General features: G+C 37.6%; 1 protein-coding gene across 3 annotated transcripts in view; it reads right to left on the bottom strand.

The window, feature by feature from the left end:
• The window catches only part of ZNF569 (zinc finger protein 569), a 76028-nt gene that overhangs the window by 14201 nt on the left and 40355 nt on the right, over positions 1 to 21472 (bottom strand). The window contains exons 1-2 of one of the 3 annotated variants that reach the window (XM_054589087.1): positions 5080 to 5287; positions 4675 to 4767 (exon numbers count right to left, since the gene is read on the bottom strand). In XM_054589087.1, the coding sequence (XP_054445062.1) occupies positions 4675 to 4767; positions 5080 to 5245 (259 nt within the window). In that variant the 5' untranslated portion in view covers positions 5246 to 5287. Of the gene's footprint in view, positions 1 to 4655; positions 4768 to 5079; positions 5288 to 21472 lie in introns of those variants that run through there. The other 2 variants (XM_054589088.1, XM_054589089.1) reach the window with 2 other exon arrangements.

Raw genomic sequence — 21472 nt, 5'->3', positions numbered from 1 at the left:
TCAACATCGTATGGGAAGTCCTAGCCACAGCAGTCAGACAAGAGAAAGAGATAAAAGGCATCCAAATAGGAAAGGAGGAAGTAAAACTATCATTGTTTGCAGATGACATGATAGTGTACATAGAGAACCCTGTAGAATCTACCAAAAAACTCCTCAACCTAATAAGTGAATTTGGCAAAACAGCAAGATACAAAGTCAACATTCAGAAATCAAAGGCGTTTTTGTACACCAGCAATGCAATAGAAGAAGAAGAAATCAGAAAAAATATACCATTCGATATAGCACAAAAAAAGATAAAGTACCGAGGGATAAATTTAACCAAAGACACAAAAGACCTGTATGCAGAAAACTATACAACGTTGAAAAAAGAAATTAAGGAAGACACAAATAAATGGAAGCATATACCGTGCTCATGGATTGGAAGAATTAATATCATCAAAATGTCCATACAACCCAAAGCAATTTATAGATTCAACGCAATCCCTATTAAGATACCAACGTGTATTTCACAGAAATAGAACAGACATTTCAAAAATTTATATGGAACCATAAAGGACCCCGAATAGCCACAGCAATTTTGAGAAAGAAACACAAAGTAGGAGGGATCACAATACCGGACATCAAACTCTACTACAAAGCCACTATACTCAGAACAGTCTGGTACTGGCACAAGAACAGATCCATAGACCAGTGGAACAGAATAGAAAGTCCAGAAGTAAGCCCAGGTCTGTATGGGCAACTAATATTTTGACAAAGGGGGCAGAAGCATAAAATGGAGCAATAATAGCCTCTTCAACAAATGGTGTTGGGAGAGCTGGACGGCTACAGGCAAAACATTGAAATTGGATCATCGGCTGACACCATACACAAAAATAAACTCAAGATCGATAAAAGACTTAAATATAAGTTGCAACATCATCAAAGTCCTCGAGGAGAACATTGGCAGGAAACTCTCAGATATCCCATGCAGCAATTTTTTCACCCATATGTCTCCTAAAGCAAGGGACATAAAGGAAAGAATAAACAAGTGGGACCTCATCAAAATAAGAATGTCTTGCATGGCTAAAGAAAACATCAGCAAAATGAAAAGGGAGCCAACTGTATGGGAAAACTTATTCGCTAATGATACATCAGCTAGAAGTTTGATCTCCAAGATATATAAAGAACTCACTCGACTCCACTCCAAGAAGACAAACGATCTAATCAAAAAATGGGCAAAGGACCTGGGCAGATGCTTTTCCAAGGAGGAGATACAGAGGGCCCAGAGGCATTTGAAAGGATGCTCAGCATCACTAGCCATCAGAAATGCAGATCAAAACCACCATGAGGTACCACCTCACACTGGTCAGAATGGCCATCATAAACAGACCAACAAACAACAGGTGCTGGGGAGGCTGTGGAGAAAAGCCAACCCTAGTACACTGTTGGTGAGAATGCAGACTGGCGCAGCCATTGTGGAAAGCAGTGTGGAATTTCCTCAAAAAGCTGAATGTGGAACTGCCTTTTGATCCAGTGATTCCCCTGCTGGGACTATACCCTAAGAATCCCAAAACGCCAATTCAAAAGAACCTATGCACCCCAATATTCATAGCAGCACAACTTACAATAGCCAAGGTTGGAAGCAACCTAAATGCCCATCAGTAGATGATTGGATCAAAAACAATGGTACATTTACACAATGGAATACTATGCAGTAGAAAGAAAAATAGAACTGCTACACTTCGCGACAGCATGGATGGAACTCGAGATCATTATGCTAAGCGAAATAAGCCAGGGGGTGAAAGACAAATACCATATGATCTCACCTATAAGTGGAACCTAACCAACAATACAAAAATGCAAGGAAAATAAGGCCAGCAACACTGAAAGGAAAAGAAATGAACATAGACAAGAGGGAATGAGGGAGGGGGGCAGGGGAAAAGGAAGGGAAGGGGAAAGTCAAGGAACCTATAGCAAGGACTCATGGACAAAAGGAAAGGGGAAGAGTTGAGAGAGGTAGGGAGGGCGGGAGGAAGGGAGGGGCAAGGGAAAGTGGTGGATGGTAGGCAGAGAGAAATATATTTGAAATAATAAGTAAGTTAATTTTAAAAAACACAGTTAAAAATAATAATGCAATAAAAATATTAAAAATATAAGAATAAATTTAACTAGAAACATCTTCAAATTATAAGAAAACTTTAAAATCCACCCACAGATTTGAACAAATATAAAGGTGCCATGGGTTGCACTATGTACCTATCCCCCACCAAAATGTATGTATTTAAGTCTTAACCCACTTCCAGAACCTTAGAATGTGAGTTATTTAGAAATAGGGTTATTACAGATGTAATAAGGTAAGATGAGGTCATAGTTGATTCATGTAACCCCTAATCTAATGAGCGATGTTCTTATAAAAATAATAATACATGAAACACAGAAACATAGGAAGAATGCCTTGTGAAGGTAAAGAAAGACTTGAGCTACTGTGTCACAAATAAAAAAATTTCTGGAGCTACCAGAAACTGAAAGGGACAAGGAAGGGTCCTTCCACAGGTTTCAGAGGGAGTATAACCCTCTGACACCTTGATTGAGTATTTTTAGTCTTCAGAACTGGGAGAACAAATTTCTGTTATTTTAAGCCATTCAGTTTGTGGTACTTTGTTATGGAAACACTATAAAACTAAGGTAAAATGTATATCACATTCTTGGAAATGAACATACAACAGCAAAGATGACAATTATCACAGGATAACTTAATAACTTAAAGTGGTTTCAATAAGAATGTTTGAAAATACAATTATGTCATAGCTCAAAGGAGAATGATGCTAGGGTTTCCCAGTGTAATAGGACAGTAAAAAACTAGGATAATTCCTGGCAATTGGAATAGGGAAACTGAGACAAGGAAATTAAACAAGGCCAAACAGTTTGAGCAACTTACAGCCAGCTGGTGAATCACACAACCTTATCTCCCCTAACCAAGGACACCTGAGAGTAAATGGTTTCTACCTCTCCTCCCTAACCAATAAATATATATCTTAAATCTGGTCTGGGAAAATAGACAACTGAAACCCAATTAATGTCATTTGTGCCAGCTAAATAACAAAAAACCCATTAAAAGCCAGACAGGCCCAAGATAAAAGAAAAACAAGATAGGAGACCAAAGAATAATTCCAAACTCCCCATATGTTCATTTTGACACATCAGCACATTAAAAACGCACCTGGAAAGCCGATAAATATTCCATCAAAATGCTTCCCTAAGATACTTCACCACAGGAAAAAAAAGGATGTAAAGCTCTTAGGACAAAGACTCAGTGCAGGCTCTCTCTAGGGTATCCCATGCCCCTTCCCGGGCATGAATTTTTTCCTTTTTCCTAAACACTAAGGGACCCCAAGGGACTTGAAGTCAGGGGAGCAAAAGGCAGTGGCAGCTTGACCTAGGCTTACCCCATGATTCTGTCTCCAAGGTCCCCTTTTTCTCTGACTTCCAAGTGAGCTAAAAGCAGCCCTGCCTTGGCTAACTTCTCCGTGTCTCCGTGACCGTCTAATTTCTAACAATGCTAAGAATGCTGTTTCTAATTTCATAGGTAATTTCAGTTTTGGGAAAAGTCAGAAGCCACAGGGCACAAAATCTGGGCTGTAGGGGAGTTGAGTCACCTGGCTGATTTGATGTTTCACCAAAAAACTGCACGAAACATGAGCACAAGTGGACATGTTGTCATGATGAAGCTGCCCATCACCAGCTGCCCATTAGCTGCGGCCTTCTGAATCATCCCATAGTTTCCGCAGAGGAATGTTCAAGCTTAATGCAAAATCTGATGCAGATTCATTGTTCTACTTGCTCAGTCATTTTGAATATGATAGCCACACAATAAATGTGCTCACTCAACAGCATCTACTGCCCCCACTGACTAGTACAGTGAAGTTGTCATTGTTCACACATGCACATTCCAGTCCCTTCTCCTTGGCTGCCATGTTACAATGATGTTGTGCAAACCATTCTTGTTATATTAACAATGCTGGACTTTTCCTGGACAGACCTCGTATGTGTATGCACATATCACACATATACACACAGAAACATGAGCATATGTATACAAGATAAATGTAACAGATAATGTGAGCAAACTGAAAAGTACCACTGTCTTTAAAACTTTTCTTGAAGTAAAATGTAGCCATTATTGAAGTATGAGAGCAAAAGCTAACAATACAGTGCGTTCAATTATGTGTACAAAATATGATGTGAAAGCATTTACAATGGAAGGAAAAAAAGAAATTAGAAACTAAAGGACTATAATTATAACAGGTTTATTTGAACAACTGTAATTCCATGAATATCTGAACATAAAAAGAAAGGATCATATCTAAAAAGGTGGGCAGACACACTGAAGATGTCAAAAACAAAATGATTACCAATTTAAACCTGGAAATGAGTCAAGAAATATTGATATCTAACATCCAGGTAAAAAAGGCTAACTGCTCTTTCAAGTTTCTTGAAAATAACTTCTGAGGAAAGAAGAATCTTACCTAGAAATGATACCTTAAGTTCTTTTAAAAATTCACACTTATTGTCACTATAGAAGTCTAGCCTTTAGGAAAATATCTTTGAAGAACATTTTAGAAGAATCAACTATTCACATATTAATTATTATACGGTCCTGTCTCCTCCTCTCTTACCTGGTTACTTCCCACTAACCTGGGCAGTGTCTCCTTAACATTTCTTCCTCCACAACCCATGGTTCTTCTTGCTCCAACTTTAAAATCGCATAAGGTTTGGTGAATGGACAGCCTGTCAAAGGGAAATGACATTATTTAGGCATAAATACTAGAACAAAGAATTACTCAAGAATTTACGCTGGCCCAAGGAAACAAGGTTTTCTGAAGGACAAGAAGTGTGGTTTCTGGGGATGCTACTCCCTCCCTGAATCATAACCAAAAAGGACCTTCTGTTTTGAAAGCTGCAGCATGCATATTCACATGAGTAGAGGCATCTAAAGGCCAAATTCACTTTAATACTTAAAGGTTCCACACACTTCAGAAAACTGGGAGGAAAAAGCAAATTTATTCCAAGAATTTGGGTTATATAGTAAACTATCCTTACCTACTGTGATTAAGTTGTTATAGTTTTCTAGCATCACATTCCAGTACAGGTTCCTTTGAGCAGAATCCAATTGCTGCCACTCTTCTTGAGTGAAGGCAATAGCGACATCTTTGAATGTCACTGTTCCCTGTAACAACACACTCTTACTTAGTCTGAATTCATCCATCTTAGATGATGTGGAGAAAAAAAAACATACTGAACTGTGCTCTCATGGTATGCACAGGTTAGAGGCTATAAAAATTTACCTGCTTTTTTTTTAATTTCTAAAAGAAAAACATCACATTAGCATTCTATCAGGTTATGTTCATGCATTGAATTAGCAAGCACATATCTTTAACAATCACCATGGGTTAAAGAGGTCTTGGGCGCCAATTTATATTGAATGTAGAAGATGGGACAATATAAAACTTTAACTCAAGTTAACTGGTTTGGGAATTCTCTAGATGCCTGTGATTCACTGAGGCAGGGAAAAATGCAATCAGGGTTTGGATGGAACAGAAGCAGGGAGAGAAGGGAATGCAAAATTTGTGGTATGGTAGAACATCCAACTGAGATAGAATACAAGGCCTTCACAACTACCTTGGAGACTATGACAAACACCTTGTCAGCCACAGTGGAATATTAATAATGTATTAATAGAACCTAGGGCCAAGAAGGGAAGATGTGAGAATAAAAATCTCTCTGCTAAATTCTAATAACAGAACCCAGGGCCAAGAGAGGAGGATGTGCAACTGCAGGCATCCTGTGTTCAACATTCCCATAGAGAAGGGATATAGAACAAACACCTGCTGAGCAAAATTTAGCTGAAATCAAGCTATCATATATTACTGGGTGTCAAATAAAGACAAAGAACCTTTTTCTTAGACTTTATAGGCTAAGAGAAACTCAAAACCCAGCAGAATCCAGCAAGCCTATAAAACCTCTTTTTCTCTCACTTTGGCATGACTTTCTGGTTCTAACATCCAGAGTTTCTGCCCTCTGCAGAACTGAAATAAATCTTACTTTCATTATTGGTGTCCCTGAAATAAATTATTTTATTTCAGGAGACAAGAACCCATGTGTTTCCAGTCCGGTTTGGTATCACAGCTAGAGGTATACATTGACATATTGTTGAACATATTGTTCATTAGATCAGGAGAAATGTAGATGAAAAAAGGAATGTTCATTAGCTTATACTAGGTGTCTGAAGCCATGAAACTAGGCTATGATTTTTCAGAGTTCACATACTTTGAAAAAAGACGGCTATAGACAGAATTATAAAATAGAAAGAAAAAGAAAAGATTCATAAAGTTTTTTAATACTCTGAACTAAAATTATAAGTAGAACTAAGAGAAAAGATCATTAAGAAAGAGCTTTAGAGTAAGTTTCAGAAATGAGATGCTGGTGAAAAACTTCTTGAAAGTGATGTGAATTAAATATGAGAAATATCATGTACTTTTCCTAGTTAAAAAAAGTAGTCAAATAAATATAACAAAAAAATTTTCAACAGCACTAGAACAAAGGAAATTGTCCATACTTCCTGCCCTTTTAGGAATTTCTATGACTGATGGGTGAGATAGTAAGAAATTGCCAGCCCTGACTGGTGTGGCTCAGTGGATTGAGTGCCAGCCTGTGAACCAAAGAGTCGCTGGGTTTTTTTTTTTATACTTATTGATTATGCTCTTACAGTTGTCCCATTTTTTTCCTCTCCTTTATTCCCCTCCAACCTATACCACCCCCTCGCACATTCCCCCCTCACCCCCTTAGTTCATGTCCATGGGTGTACATTTAAGTTCTTTGGCTTCCTCATTCTCTATACTATTCGTAACCTCCCCCTGCCTATTTTGTACCTACTATTTATGTTGCTTATTCCCTGTACCTTTCCCCCCATTCTTCCTCCTCCCCCTCCACTCTGTTTTATTGTTCATAGCTTTTGACCTCTTCTTTTTATTAGATAAGTCCCTTTAACATTTCATATAATAAGGGCTTGGTGATGATGAACTCCTTTAACTTGACCTTATCTGGGAAGCACTTTATCTGCCCTTCCATTCTAAATGATAGCTTTGCTGAATAGAGCAACCTTGGATGTGGGACCTTGCTTTTCATGGCTTTGGAAATTTCTTGCCTGTTCTTGCCGGCAAAGTTTCTTTCGAGAAAACAGCTGATAGCCTCATGGGAACTTCTTTGTAGGTAACTCTCCTTTCCTCTTGCTGCTTTTAAGATTCTCTACTTAGCTTTAATCTTGGGTAACTTAATTATGATGTGCCTTGGTGTGTGCTTCCTTGGGCTCAACCTCTTGGGGACTCTGAGCTTCCTGGATCGCCTGGAAGTCTATTTCCTTGGCCAGATTGGGGAAGTTCTCCTTCATTGTTTTTTCAAATAAGTTTTCAATTCATTGCTCTTCCTATTCTCCTTCTGGTACCCTTATGATTCACATGTTGGAATATTTAAAGTTGTCCCAAAGGTTCCTAAGCCTCTCCTCACTTTTCTGAATTCTTGTTTCTTCATTCTGTTCTGGTTGAATGTTTATCTGTTCCTTCTGCTCCCAATCGTTGATTTGAGTCCTGGTTTCCTTCCCTTTACTGTTGGTTCCTGTTGTATATTTTTCTTTATTTCACTTTGCATAGTCTTTGCTTTTTTCCTCCATTTTGCAACCATATTCAACCAATTCAGTAAGCATCCAGATTACCAGTGTTTTGAACTGTGAATCTGATAGATTGGCTATCTGTTCATCACTTAGTTCTATTTTTTAGAGCTTTGACCTGTTCTTTCTTTTGGGCCATATTTCTTTTTCTCAGCATACCTTGGAAATTGTTGGAAGGGGCAGAGCCTTAGGGATTTGCCAGGGCGGGGCAACCCAGTTCACTGAGTTGTGACACTGTGTGAGTGGAGGGGTGGTCCGAGAGGGAACAATGCCTCTTGCTTGGCTCTTGGACAGCTTTCAGTCACTTCTTCCACTACCCACAAGCAAATTACACCCTTCTGGTGCTGATTCCTGGGTGGATGGGTTTATGTACATTCTAGGATCCTTTGGGTCTCCCCAACAGACTCTCCTGTGAGTCTGGAAGTTTCTCCTGCATCCACAACCCCCACAGGTTTTTACCTCCAGAGGTTTTGAGGCTTTCTTTTCCCACGCTGGAACCCTGGATTGTATGGTCTGTCTCACTCCCCAGCTGTTCCTCTGGTTTATCTGCATGCCAACGTGTGACCGCCTGGTCCTCCAGCTACCACCTTGCTGTGCATCCTCTCCATCACAGCTGTCCATCTCCATCCCTCCTACCGGTCTGGGTGAATGTTTCTTCTTTAGCTCACTGGTTGTCGGGTTTCCATGCAGTTCTATCTTCTGGCAGTTCTGGTTATTTTTTGTTTTTAAATTTGTTGTTGTCTTTCTTTTGGTTGTGCGAGGAGGCACAGACTATCTACCTACACTCCATCTTGGCCAGAGGTTGGGTAACTGGTTTGATTCCTAGTCATGGTACATAGCTGGGTTGTGGGCCAGGCCCCCAGTAGGGGTGTGTGAGAGGCAACCACACATTGATGTTTCTCTCCCTCTTTCTCCCTCCCTCCTCTGCTATCTAAAAATAAATAAATAATATGTTAAACAAAAAAAGAAAAAGAAATCACCATGAGCCCTGGCTAGGTGGCTCAGTTGGTCGGAGCATTGCCCCATGAACCAAAGGTTTGCAGGTTCAGTTTGTAGTCAGGGTACATGCCTGGGTTGAGGGTTTGATCACCAGCTGGGGCATGTACAAGAAGGAAACAGTCAATATTTCTCTCTGTCTCTCTCTTTCTCCCTTCCTATCTCTCTAAAAATCAACAAACATATTCTTGAGTGAGGTTTAAAGAAATAAATAATAAAAAAAGAAATAAGGAGCTAATTCACAATCACTGTTTCTATTAATTTATTTCTATGTCCTAAAAGGATCTTATGAACATAAACATTCACTAACACCAAGGTTTCAGGGTAGGCTGTGGGACTAATATGAAATCATCTTTTGGAACCCTTTTCCATTGAAGATCAAGAGCTTTGAAATAAACAGGTTTAAGAAACAAAGGCAATTATGGCTGAATAAGACATCCTTTCTTTGTTTCCTCCTCTCTCACAACAACAATTTGGCAACCATTCATGGGCAAAAGTGCCTTTGTGGGAGCTGTGGGATCCAGCACCATATACCAAGGGGCTCAGAAAGAGTTTTGCCCAACCATGTATTGGATAATAGGTATACAGACCTTAGCCCCAGCTATGGACCCTGCAGGAAGTCATGAACCAACTCTAGTCCCTCTTGGCTATGGTCCAGAAGCCCCTGGTAAAAAACTGTTTCAGACAATCACCCATGGATGACAGGTCTACAGAAGAAAAGTTTAAGCACACCACTGGAGTAAAAATGTGTTTTGACTTATCAGAAATGGTAAGAGAAACAGTTTGACTTGACTTGCATCACCTCTTCATCACTGTGGCATCAATTAGGGACATGAGAGATCCTCTGGGCCCATGATCTCATCCACAGGGAAAAGTAAGAGTGTGCAATTGAACATCTGGCTTCCTAGCATGCAAGATAGTGCCAAAAAGACTCATTTCTCTCTTGTCCCATCCAGGGGACTGAATTCTGAGCTAAATAAGAGGGGAAGAAAAAGCCTGGGATAATGGAACATAAGACTCTTGTTGAGCAAGAAAGGAACACATATCCTACTAACTGCATTGCAGACTCCATCAAGAAGCCTGTCCATGGGCTTCTGAGTATGCTTTGCCTGTAGATTCCCCCAAATGCTCATGCATACCTCAGAGATCTACAGGACTCACCCACATACCCCCAGAACCTGTAACTGGCTCCCTGTTCATGTTCCTGATGGTGGTGGAGAGAGCTGTGGAACATAACTAGTGAGCATGTGCAGACAGCCAGCCTGAATCTGCAGGCCAAGGAGAGATTACAGACAAAAGTTTTATAACTGCCTTTGGGAAAACAAAAGAGAGGTTCTCAGCAAGCATTCTGTGTAGTGTGTTGCAGGGTCAAGAGAAGGCATACAAGCTTAAGAATTCTGCCACAAGAGGGAGCAAGAAGAGTGGAGTGGGTATATCCATAGATGCTCTGAGAAAACCTCAGAATCCCTAGTAGAGCTAATGAAAATTGTTTCTTTCCTGAAAGTAACTAGTAAAGACTGGAGAATGAGACTGTTACTCCAATGCAAAACTTCAAGAAACCTATAAAAGAGTCAGAAAACAATGAATAAGATGATGGGAGTAAGTCCTTATCCATCAAAAATTACTCAAAATGTAAATTGATTGGATCATCTAATCGAACGTTATAAAGTGGCTCAATGGATTAAAAAAACAAGATTCAACTATATGCTGTCTACAAGAGGCTCATTTTAGCTTGAAGTATACACATAGGCACAAACTAACAGGATGGTGAAAGATATTCCACGCAAGTGGAAAATAAATAAGAAAAGTGGTACTTACACTTACAACAGAGAATATAGACTTTAAGACAAAAACTGTAACAAGCAACGAAAAAGACCATTAGAAAATGATAAAGTGGCCCTGATCAGTGTGGCTGAGTTGGTTTGGGCATCATCCTGCAAAGTAAAAGGTTGCCAGTTTGATTCCCGGTCAGGGCACATGCCTGGGTTGCAGGTTGTCCTTGATCAGGCTGTGTACGAGAGGCAACTGATAGATGTTTCTCTCTCACATTAATGTTTCTCTCCCTCTCTTTCTCCCTTCCTTCTCCTCTCTCTAAAAATAAATAAAATCTTTTTAAAAAGAAAATGATACAGTGGTCAATTCATTCAGATAATATAACAATAATAAATATATATGCACCCAGTATTAGAACATCTAAATATTAAGCAAATAATAATAGATCTGAAGAGAGAAATAGACAACAATACCATAATAGGAGACTTTAACCCTACTTTTAAACATGAATAGGACATGGAAATAGAAAATCATATATGAACACACTGAATTTGAACTATACTTTAGATTGCATGGACCTAACAGACATATAAAAAATATTCTATTCAAAAGCATCAGAATACATATTCTTCCAAGTGTATACAGAACATCCTACAGGATAGAATATTTGCTGTGTCACAAACAAGTCTTAGAAAATTGAGGAAGACTGAAATCATACAAAGCATCTTTTTCTGACCATAGTGGAATCCAGTAACAAGAGGACAGGTAGAAATTTCACAAATATGTAAAAATTAAACAATACATCCCAATAAGTAATGGGTCAATGAATACATGAAAAGGGAAACTAAAATATATCTCAAAACAAATGAAAATGGAAACAAACTATAAAAACTTAGAAGATGCAGCAAAAAGTACTAAAAGGGAAGTTAATAATGACAAATGCCTACATGAAGAAAAAAGATCTCAAATAAACAACATGTTACACTTCAAGAAACTAGAAAAAAAGAACTAAGTTCAAAATTAGCAGAAGGAAGGGAATAACAAAAATCACTGCAAAAAATCAATAAAAAACATTAGAAATAATCAACAAAATTAAAGACTGATTTTTGAAAGAAACAATATTGAAAAATCTCTAGCTGGACCAAGAAAAATAGAAGAGTCAAACAAATAAAATCAGAAATGAAAGGGACATTAAAATTGATACCACAGAAGACAAATGGTTGTAAGAGACTATTATAAACAATTATATGTCAACAAATAAATAAGTTAGAGAAAATGAATAAATTTCTATAAACATAAAACCTACCAAGAGCAAGTCATGAAGAAAGAGAAAATTTGAACAAAATAATTAACAAGTAAGGAGACTGAATCACTAACCAAAAATCTCCCAACAGAGAAAAACTCAGGGTCACATGGTTTCCCTGGTAGATTCCACTGAATATATAAAGAAAAGATGGATGCCAATCTTATTCAAACTCTTCCAAAAAATATAGTGGAAGGAATATTCTCAGTTCATTTTGAGGCTAGTTTTACCTTGATACAAAATCCAAATCAGGACACTATAAGAAGAGAAAACTATCGACGAATATCTGAAACATATAGATGCCGTGATCTCTCATTGTGCTTTAAATTTGCATGGACAAAGCCAAAGGGGGATAGGACTGAGGGTGGGGGGTGGGGGGTAGAGTGGTGAGGGGGGAATTGGAGACAACTGTACAACTGTACTTGAATAACAATAAAAATATAGATGTAATAATAGATCCGATGATGTAATATAGATGTAATAGTAGATCTCTCAACAAAAGATTAGTAAATCAGATCAATGGCACATTAAGAGATTCATAAAACATGATCAAGTGGGATTGATCCCTGGGATACAAGGATGATTCAACATATGCATATCAATAAATGGAAAACACCACATTATCAAAATGAAGGATAAAATCATATGGTCATCTCAATATATGCAGAAAAAGCATGCAAAAAACATCATTTTAAGATAAAAACTCTCAACAAGTTGAGTGTAGAAGTAACATAACTTTACATATTAAATGACATACATGACAAGCCACAACTAAAATTGTACTCAATGTTGAAAGACTGAAAGCTTTTCTTCTAAGACAAGAACAAGACAATATAATACTAGACAATTTAAACAGAACAATCAGGCAAAAAGAAAAGTAAAACGTATCCAAATCAGAAAGAAGTAAAATTATCTTCGTTTGAAGGTGACATAATCATACACACACACAAACACATGCACAATCCTAAAAGCTCCATCAAACTGTGAGAATGAATCAATGAATTCAACAGAGTTGCAAAATAAAAAATCAACATAGAGTAAGCAATCAACTGAATATATACACTAACAATAATATATCTATAAAAGAAAGAAAACAATCCCATTCCGAAAAGCATAAAAAATAGTAAAGTACTTAGGAATAATTTTAACCAAGAAAGGAAAAACAGGTACAAGAAAAACTACAAGACTTTGCTAAAAAAAAAAAAAAAAAAAAAAAAAAGGCCACAAACAAATGGAAAGATATCCCATTGACATAGATCACAGGAATTAATATTGTTAAAATGTCCATACTTCCCAAAGTCATCTACAGATTCAATGGAATCTCTATCAAAATTCCAACTGATTTTTTCCACAGAAATTACAAAAAAGTTCCTAAAATTTGTATGGAACCACAAAAGACCCTGACTACTCACAGCAATATTGAGAAAGAAGGACAAAGCAACATTACCTTTCTGATTTCAAACTTTAGTACAAAGCTACAGTAATCAAAACAATATGGTACTGGCATAAAAACAGACACAAACAGACCATCTAAACAGAATTGAGAGCCTAGAAATAAAGCCATGCACTATGGTCAACTAATAATTGATAGAAAATAAAGAATGCTCAATAGAAAAAGGATAGTCTCTTCAATAAATGGTGCTGGGAAAACTTGAATAATCACATACAAAAGAATGAAATTAGACTCCTATCATACAACACTCATTAAAATGAACACAAAAGGGTCAAAGATTTGAACATTAGACTTGAAACCATAAATCCCTAGAAAAAATAGGAAAAAAGCTCCTTGATGTTGATCTTGTCAATGACCTTTTGGATATGATACTAAAAAGCACAAGCAATAAAATGTAAAAATAAGAAGTGGTGCCACAGCACACTAAAAAGCTTATACATAGCAAAAACAAAACAAAACAAAACCCAAAAAGTGAAATGGCAATCGATGGAAGTAAAGAGGTTATTTGTCTCTCCCACCTTCCTTCTCTCTCTAAAAATAAATAAATAAAATATTTTAAAAAGAATTAGGGAGAATCAAGATGGCAGAGGAGTGAGTGGAAGTCACACTGACCTCCTCCCTGGAATTACAACTAAATTGTGGAGAAATCACCTGGAACAAACAACGGAACAATATCAAGAGAGGATCCTTGTAACCTCAGAGACAGAATAATCAGCCTTAGCACAATCTAACTAGTAAGGAGTGATGTACAGACCCAAGAAGGCGGGCAGGGTGCCATGGGCAGCAGCACCAGAAGGATAGTGAAACAGCCAGTTGGATCCCCCTAAGAGCAAGGTCTAAACCAAGAGTGGGGATCTCTAGCCCACAGCACCAGAGCCCAAAAGGTACACAGAAAACAGCCAGCTGTGAAAAGCGGCAGGGTTGCTCTCTACCAGAGACAGGTGGCTGGAGACCCAAAGAACCGTATAAAGGGCCAACACAAAATTTTTATTTGCAGCCACTTACCCTGAGGTAGTAACATATAAGGGAGCCCCAATATGGCTAGCGACCTACTTCTCAAGAGAAACCCTGCAAGCCAGAAGGGACTGGCAAGAAATATTCCAAGGAATGAAAAGCCAAGGCCTACAACCAAGACTGCTCTACCCAGCAAGGCTCTCAATTAAAATGGAAGGCGAAATAAGGAGTTTCCCAGACAAAAGAAGGCTAAAAGAATACACCTCCACCAAACCTGCACTGCAAAATATGCTAAAGGGACTGCTTTAAGATGAAGAGAAAGTTTCTATGAATATCCAGTTCCTTTCAGAGTTGCCAATACTTGATATTACCAACATTTTTAATATTCATTAATCTGATTGTGACGATGATGTTATTTTAATTGTTCCTTCATTATTTGTTGAAACTAAACCTGTTTTAGTATATTTCTTGCCTATTTCTATTTTTTTTTTTAAAAGCTTTAAATGACTTTTTGGTATTCTTTATCCATTTATTGATTAAAGGTTTGTGGAACTTTTTTCAAAAAAAAAAAAATAAAAACCTATTAACCAGGTTTTAGATGTGTTTCAAATACTTTTCCATTCTATTCCTCATCCTTTAACTTTTTTTATATGTACATTACTATGTAGTTAAATGTTTAATATAATCATATTGTCAATATTTACTTTATAGCTTCTGGGTTTGAGTATTTTACTTCAGGTCATGAAAAATACTATTTTGTATTTTCTCTGAAAACTCTTTAGATTCTCACATATTGATTTTTAACTCACCTGAATATTTCTTGTTAATGTGTGAAACAGGGCTCTATATTTGTTTTATTTCAAGTAATAGTGGACCATGCACCTTATTTGTTGAATAAGCCTTATTTTACCCATTGACTTGAAATATCAACTTAATCATATATTGTTAGGCAGATACATACATTTGTCTCTAGAATGTTCATTATATTTCATTGATCTACTTGATTATTTCTGTGCTGGTGTCATGTTGGTTTAATTGCTGAGACTTTATAAGGGTTTAAAATTTTTTTTAATATAATTAACTTTGACACTTAAAAAATAAATCAATCTGCATTTAAGAAAGAAAGAAAGAGAGATGGAACTGCTACCTTTTGTGACAACATGGATGAAAATGGAGAATATTAAGCTAAGTGAAATAAGCCAGTTGATGAAAGACAAATACCATATGATCTCACCTATAAGTGGGCTGTATTCAACAAAATACACTAATGAACAAAATAAACCACAGGCACGGAAACATGCAGCAGACTGAAAGTGACCAGAGGGGAGGGGAAAGAGGACAACGGTACAAAGAAGGGGAAGGGACTAGACAAAGAGCATGTATGAATGACCCATGGACATGGACAACAGAGTGGGAATTGACTATGGGAGTGGGGTTGGGATGAATGAATGGGGATAAAGGGGGAAAAATTGAGACAACTGTTATAGAATAAACATGATTTATAAATTAAAAATAAAGTAAAAAAATTGAAAAGAATTTTTAAAAAACAGTGAAAAGAAAAATTTGGAAATAAAAAAAGAAAACTTTAAAAAAAAGAAGTTACTTTTAACATGTGTATCTGATAAGGAGTTAATACCCTAAATATCTAAAGAATTCATACAACTCAGTAGCAAAAAACAAAAAAAAAAACTAATGAAAATATGGGCAGGAGACCTTAAAAGGCATTTTTTCAATGAAGACATACAAATAACCAACAGGTACATGAAAAGATGTTTGACATCACTATCACCAGAGAAAAAAATGATAATAATCTCAAAACCAAAATGAGATCTCACACCTGTTAAAATGATTATCATTGAATTGACAACAGATCAGTGTTGATGAGGATGTGGAAAAAAGTGTACCTTTCTACACTAATTGATGGGAATCTGAACTGGTACAGCCACTACACAAAACAGTATCAAGGTTCTTCAAAATAATAAAAGTATCAGATGACCCACCATTCCAACTTCTGGGTATATATCCAAAGGAAGTGAAATCAGGATCTCAAAAAAACATCTATACTGCCATGTTTATTACAACATTACTCATAATAATCAAGATCTGGAAACAACTTGGTGTCTATCTACAGGTGTGATATATAACTGAATATTTATTCAGCCATGAGAAATAAAAAGAAGGGCTGTTATTTGGGACAACATGGGTTCACCTTGAGGGCATTATGTTAAGTAAAATAAGTCAGGGAAAGACAAATATTATATTTTATTTATATGTGTAATCTTAAAAAGTCAAACTCATAGAAACAGACTAGAATGATGGTTGCTGAGGGCTGGGGTTGGACAAAATGGGGAGATTTTGGTCACTGAGTTGGTCACAAAACTCCAGTTATAAGGTGAATAACTGTGATGCCAGATAAATGGCGGCAAGAGATCCCTCTTGGTCTCTCTTCCAGAAATTTCAACAAGTTGAAGAACTATAACTCAACCAAGGATTCCCTGCTGAACATAGAGGCATGTCTGAGAGATTCATGCACTGAATCATCTAAAGGTGAGCAAGCACTAACAGAGAAGGCTCACATTGGCCACAGACTCAGCCATGTACCTGGGAGCTTACAGCAAGCTCAGCGAAGAAAGGTGAGGAAGCTGGCTGTGACTGGTGCTTCCTTCAGCTGGGAGAAGCAGAGATACTTGGTGTGCACTCCTTAAGGAGTGAGCAGTGCAAACTATGGCTGAGACAAGAGACCTCAGCGAGGACACAGCATAGGGGCTCTGCCACAGCTGTCAGGCAGCTGGCATTCCAGAAAAATAAAGAAAACCACAGAGTGCTCCCACCACATAAACTCCCAAAACTTGCATCCAGTCACACTTGGTGTTGGGTTGCAGAACACATTATATGTAAACCAGAGAACTATTACTACAGAATCCCTATTCCCCCTGAGTAAAGGGTGCTTTCTGTGACTAGTACCAGCTGGGGCACCTGTAGAAGGGACCTAACAGAAAACTTGAGATTACCTATACCAAGAAAACAAAACAAAAAAAGACAGCTGGGATTTCCCCAGACAACCCCACCTCCAAGGATCATGCCTATGCTAATGGCAACCATGGAGGTCAGTTTTAGAATTTCACAGAGCTAAAAAACTAGTGATTCACTGCCATCTACTTGGAAAATAATAAAAAAGACCTCTTCAAGCCACTAATACATGCATGCCTAGACAGAAAGAAAGACATCAAATACCATAAGTCACTGAGGTATCAAGGCAACTCAGAATGAATAAAAAACTCTTAGAAATCAAACTTAAACACATGGAAATATGTGGTATAAATGATAAAGAATTTAAGACTGCAGTTCTGAAAATGCTCAATGAAATGCAATAAAAATACACCCAGTCTATAGCAAATGGGGTTTCTTCCTAGTTTCTCTTCCTGGTATTTCATTTTTGGTATATAAAATGCCACTGATTTCTGAATATTGACTTTGTATCCTGGTATCTTGCCAAATTCACTTCTTTGGTTGAGTACTTTTTTGGTGGAGTCCATAGGGTTTTCTATACTATCATGTGAATAATGAGAGTTTTATTTACTCCTTTCTAATTGGGGTGCCTTTTATTTCTTTTTTTCTTTTTTCCTTTTTTTTTTTTTTTGCACTTTAAGATAGTATTACATTTTTTTAATTTATTTTTTCAAATACATTGTCTCTGTCTATCCCCCACCACTTTCCCTTGCCCCCTCCGCCTTCCCTCCCGCAGCTCTTCCTCTTTGGTTTTGACCAGGACCCCTTGCTATATATTCCTTGACTTTCCCTTCCCTTCCTGTTCCCCACCCCCCCACCCCCCGCCCGCCTTCCGTCTTGTCTCTGTTGATTTCTTTTCTTTCAGTGTTGCTGGTCTTATTTTCCTTGCATCTTTGTATTGTTGGTTAGGTTCCACTTATAGGTGAGATCATATGGTATTTGTCTTTTGCCCCCTAGGTTATTTTGCTTAGCATAATGCTCTCTAGTTCCATCTATGCTGTCGCGAAGTTTAGTAGTTCTATTTTTCTTTCCGCTGCGTAGTATTCCATTGTGTATAAGTACCATAATTTTTTGATCCAATCACCTACTGATGGGCATTTAGGTTGCTTCCAACACTTGGCTATTGTAAATTGTGCTGCTATGAACATTGGGGTGCATAGGTTCTTTTGAATTCGCATTTTGGGATTCTTAGGGTATAGTCCCAGCAGGGGAATCACTGGATCAAAAGACAGTTCCACATTCAGCTTTTTGAGGACATTCCACACTGCTTTCCACAATGGCTGCGCCAGTCTGCATTCTCACCAACAGTGTACTAGGGTTGGCTTTTCTCCACAGCCTCCCCAGCACCTGTTGTTTGTGGATCTGTTTATGATGGCCATTCTGACCGGTGTGAGGTGGTACCTCATGGTGGTTTTGATCTGCATTTCTCTGATGGCTAGTGATGCTGAGCATCCTTTCAAATGCCTCTGGGCCCTCTGTATCTCCTCCTTAGAAAAGCATCTGCCCAGGTCCTTTGCCCATTTTTTGACTGGATCGTTTGTCTTCTTGGAGTGGAGTCGAGTGAGTTCTTTATATATCTTGGAGATCAAACTTCTAGCTGATGTATCATTAGCGAATAAGTTTTCCCATACAGTTGGCTCCCTTTTCATTTTGCTGATGTTTTCTATAGCCGCGCAGAAGATTCTTATTTTGATGAGGTCCCACTTGTTTACTCTTTCCTTTATGTCCCTTGCTTTAGGAGACATATGGGTGAAAAAATTGCTGCATGGGATATCTGAGAGTTTCCTGCCAATGTCCTCCTCTAAGATTTTTATAGTGTTGAGACTTATATTTAGGACTTTTATACATTTTGAGTTTATTTTTGTGTATGGTGTCAGCTGATAATCCAATTCATGTTTTGCATGTAGCCGTGAGCTCTCCCAACACCATTTGTGAAGAGGCTATTATTGCTCCATTTTATGCTTCTGCCCCCTTTGTCAAATATTAGATGCCCATATAGACCTGGGCTTCTTTCTGGGATTTCTACTCTGTTCCACTGGTCTATGGGTCTGCTCTTGTGCCAGTACCAGACTGTTCTGAGTATAGTGGCTTTGTAGTAGAGTTTGATGTCTGGTATTGTGATCCCTCCTACTTTGTATTTCTTTCTCAAAGTTGCTGAAGATATTTGGGGTTGTTTATGGTTCCTTATAAGTTTTTGAAATGTCTGTTCTATTTCTGTGAAATACGTCATTGGTATCTTAATAGGGATTGCGTTGAATCTATAAATTGCTTTGGGTAGTATGGACATTTTGATGATATTAATTCTTCCAATCCATGAACATGGAATATGCTTCCATTTATTTGTGTCTTCCTTAATTTCTTTTTTCAATGTTGTATAGTTTTCTGCATACAGGTCTTTTACCTCTTTGGTTAAATTAATGCTAAGGTACTTTATTTTTCTTCTTGCTATATCAAATGGTATTTTTTTTCTGATTTCTTCTTCTTCTATTCCATTGCTGGTGTACAAAAATGCCTTTGATTTCTGAATATTGACTTTGTATCCTGCTGTTTTGCCAAATTCACTTACTAGGTTGAGGAGTTTTTTGGTAGAGTCTACAGGGTTCTCTATGTACAGTATCATATCATCTGCAAACAATGATAGCTTTATTCCTCCTTTCCTATTTGGATGCCTTTTATCTCTTTCTCTTGTCTGACCGCTGTGGCTAGGACTTCCGATGTTGAAAAGAAGCGGTGAAAGCGGACATCCTTGTCGTGTTCCCAATCTTAATGGGAAAGCTTTCAGTTTTTGCCTGTTGAGTATGATATTGGCTGTAGGTTTTTCATATATAGCCTTTATTACATTGAGGAATGCCTCATTTATTCCCATTTTGCTGAGTGTTTTGATCATAAATGGGTGCTGTACCTTATCAAATGCTTTTTCTGTGTCTATTGAGATGATCATGTGGTTTTTGTCCTTTCTTTTATTTATGTGATGTATTACATTTATTGACTGTCATATATTGAATCATCCCTGCATCCCTGGGATGAATCCCACGTGATGATGGTGGATAATCTTTTAATGTATTGCTGGGTGCAGTTTGCCAATATTTTCTTGAGGATTTTAGCATCTATGTTCATTAGCGGAATTGGCCTGTAGTTTTCTTTCTTTGTACGGTCCTTATCTGGTTTTGGGATCAGGGTGATGCTGACCTCATAGAAAAGGTCTGGGAGCCTTCCCTCCTCTTGGATTTTTTGGAATAGTCTGAGAAGGACAGGAGTTAGCTCTTCCTTAATGTTTTGTAAAGTTCTCCTGTGAAACTGTCCGGCCCTGGTCTTTTGTGTGCCGGGAGTTTCTTGATTACTGCTTCAACTTCCCCAGCTGTTATCGGTCTGTTCAAGCTTTCTGTTTCTTCCTCCTTCAGTGTTGGAAGATTATACTTTTCTAAAAATTTGTCCATTTCACCAAGATTTTCAACTTTCTTGGCATATAATTGTTCAGTGTAGTTTCTTATAATTCTTTGTATTTCTGTGGTATCAGTTGTTATTTCTCCTCTTTCATTTCTAATATTAATTTGGGTCCTGTCCTTTTTTTCTTGATGAGTCTGCTTAAAGGCTTGTCAACTTTATTAATCTTTTCAAAGAACCAGCTTCTGGATTGGTTGATCCTCTGAATTGTTCTTTTTGTCTCAATGTCATTCAGTTCTGCTCTAATCTTGACTATTTCCTTCCTTCTACTTGCTCTGGGACTTCTTCGTTGTTGTTTCTCCAGTTCTTGAAGTTGTACTGTTAGGTCTTTTATTTGAAATGTTTCTATCTTTTTTTAGGTAAGCCTGTATTGCTATGAACTTCCCTCTCAGGACTGGTTTTGCTTGTCTCATAGGTTTTGGACTGTTGTCTGTTCATTTTCATTAATTTCCAGAAATTTTTTTATTTCTTCTCTTATCTCATTATTGACCCATTCATTGTTAAATAGTCTACTGTTCAGTCTACATGAGTCTGAAAGTTTTTGAAGTTTCTCTTTGAGGCTGATTTCCAGTTTCAAGCCCTTGTAGTCCGAGAAAAAGTTTGGTATTATTTCAATTTTCCTGAATTTACTGAGGCTTGCTTTGTGTCCTATCATGTGGTCTATCTTTGAAAAACTGCCATGAGCACTTGAAAAGAATGTGTATTTTTCTTCTTTGGGATGTAAGGTTCTATATATGTCAGTTAAGTCTATTTGATTCAGTGTGTGATTCAGTGCCACAATATCCTTATTGATGTTTTGTTTGGAAGATCTGTCCATTTTTGACAGTGGGTGTTGAAA

This window comes from Pteronotus mesoamericanus, unplaced genomic scaffold (genome assembly GCF_021234165.1).
Source record: "Pteronotus mesoamericanus isolate MK-2021 breed Mesoamerican mustached bat unplaced genomic scaffold, CSHL_Meso_final scaffold_165, whole genome shotgun sequence".
NCBI lineage: Eukaryota > Metazoa > Chordata > Mammalia > Chiroptera > Mormoopidae > Pteronotus > Pteronotus mesoamericanus.
Note: the sequence above shows the minus strand (reverse complement) of the source record. Positions and strands in the feature narration are given on the sequence as shown.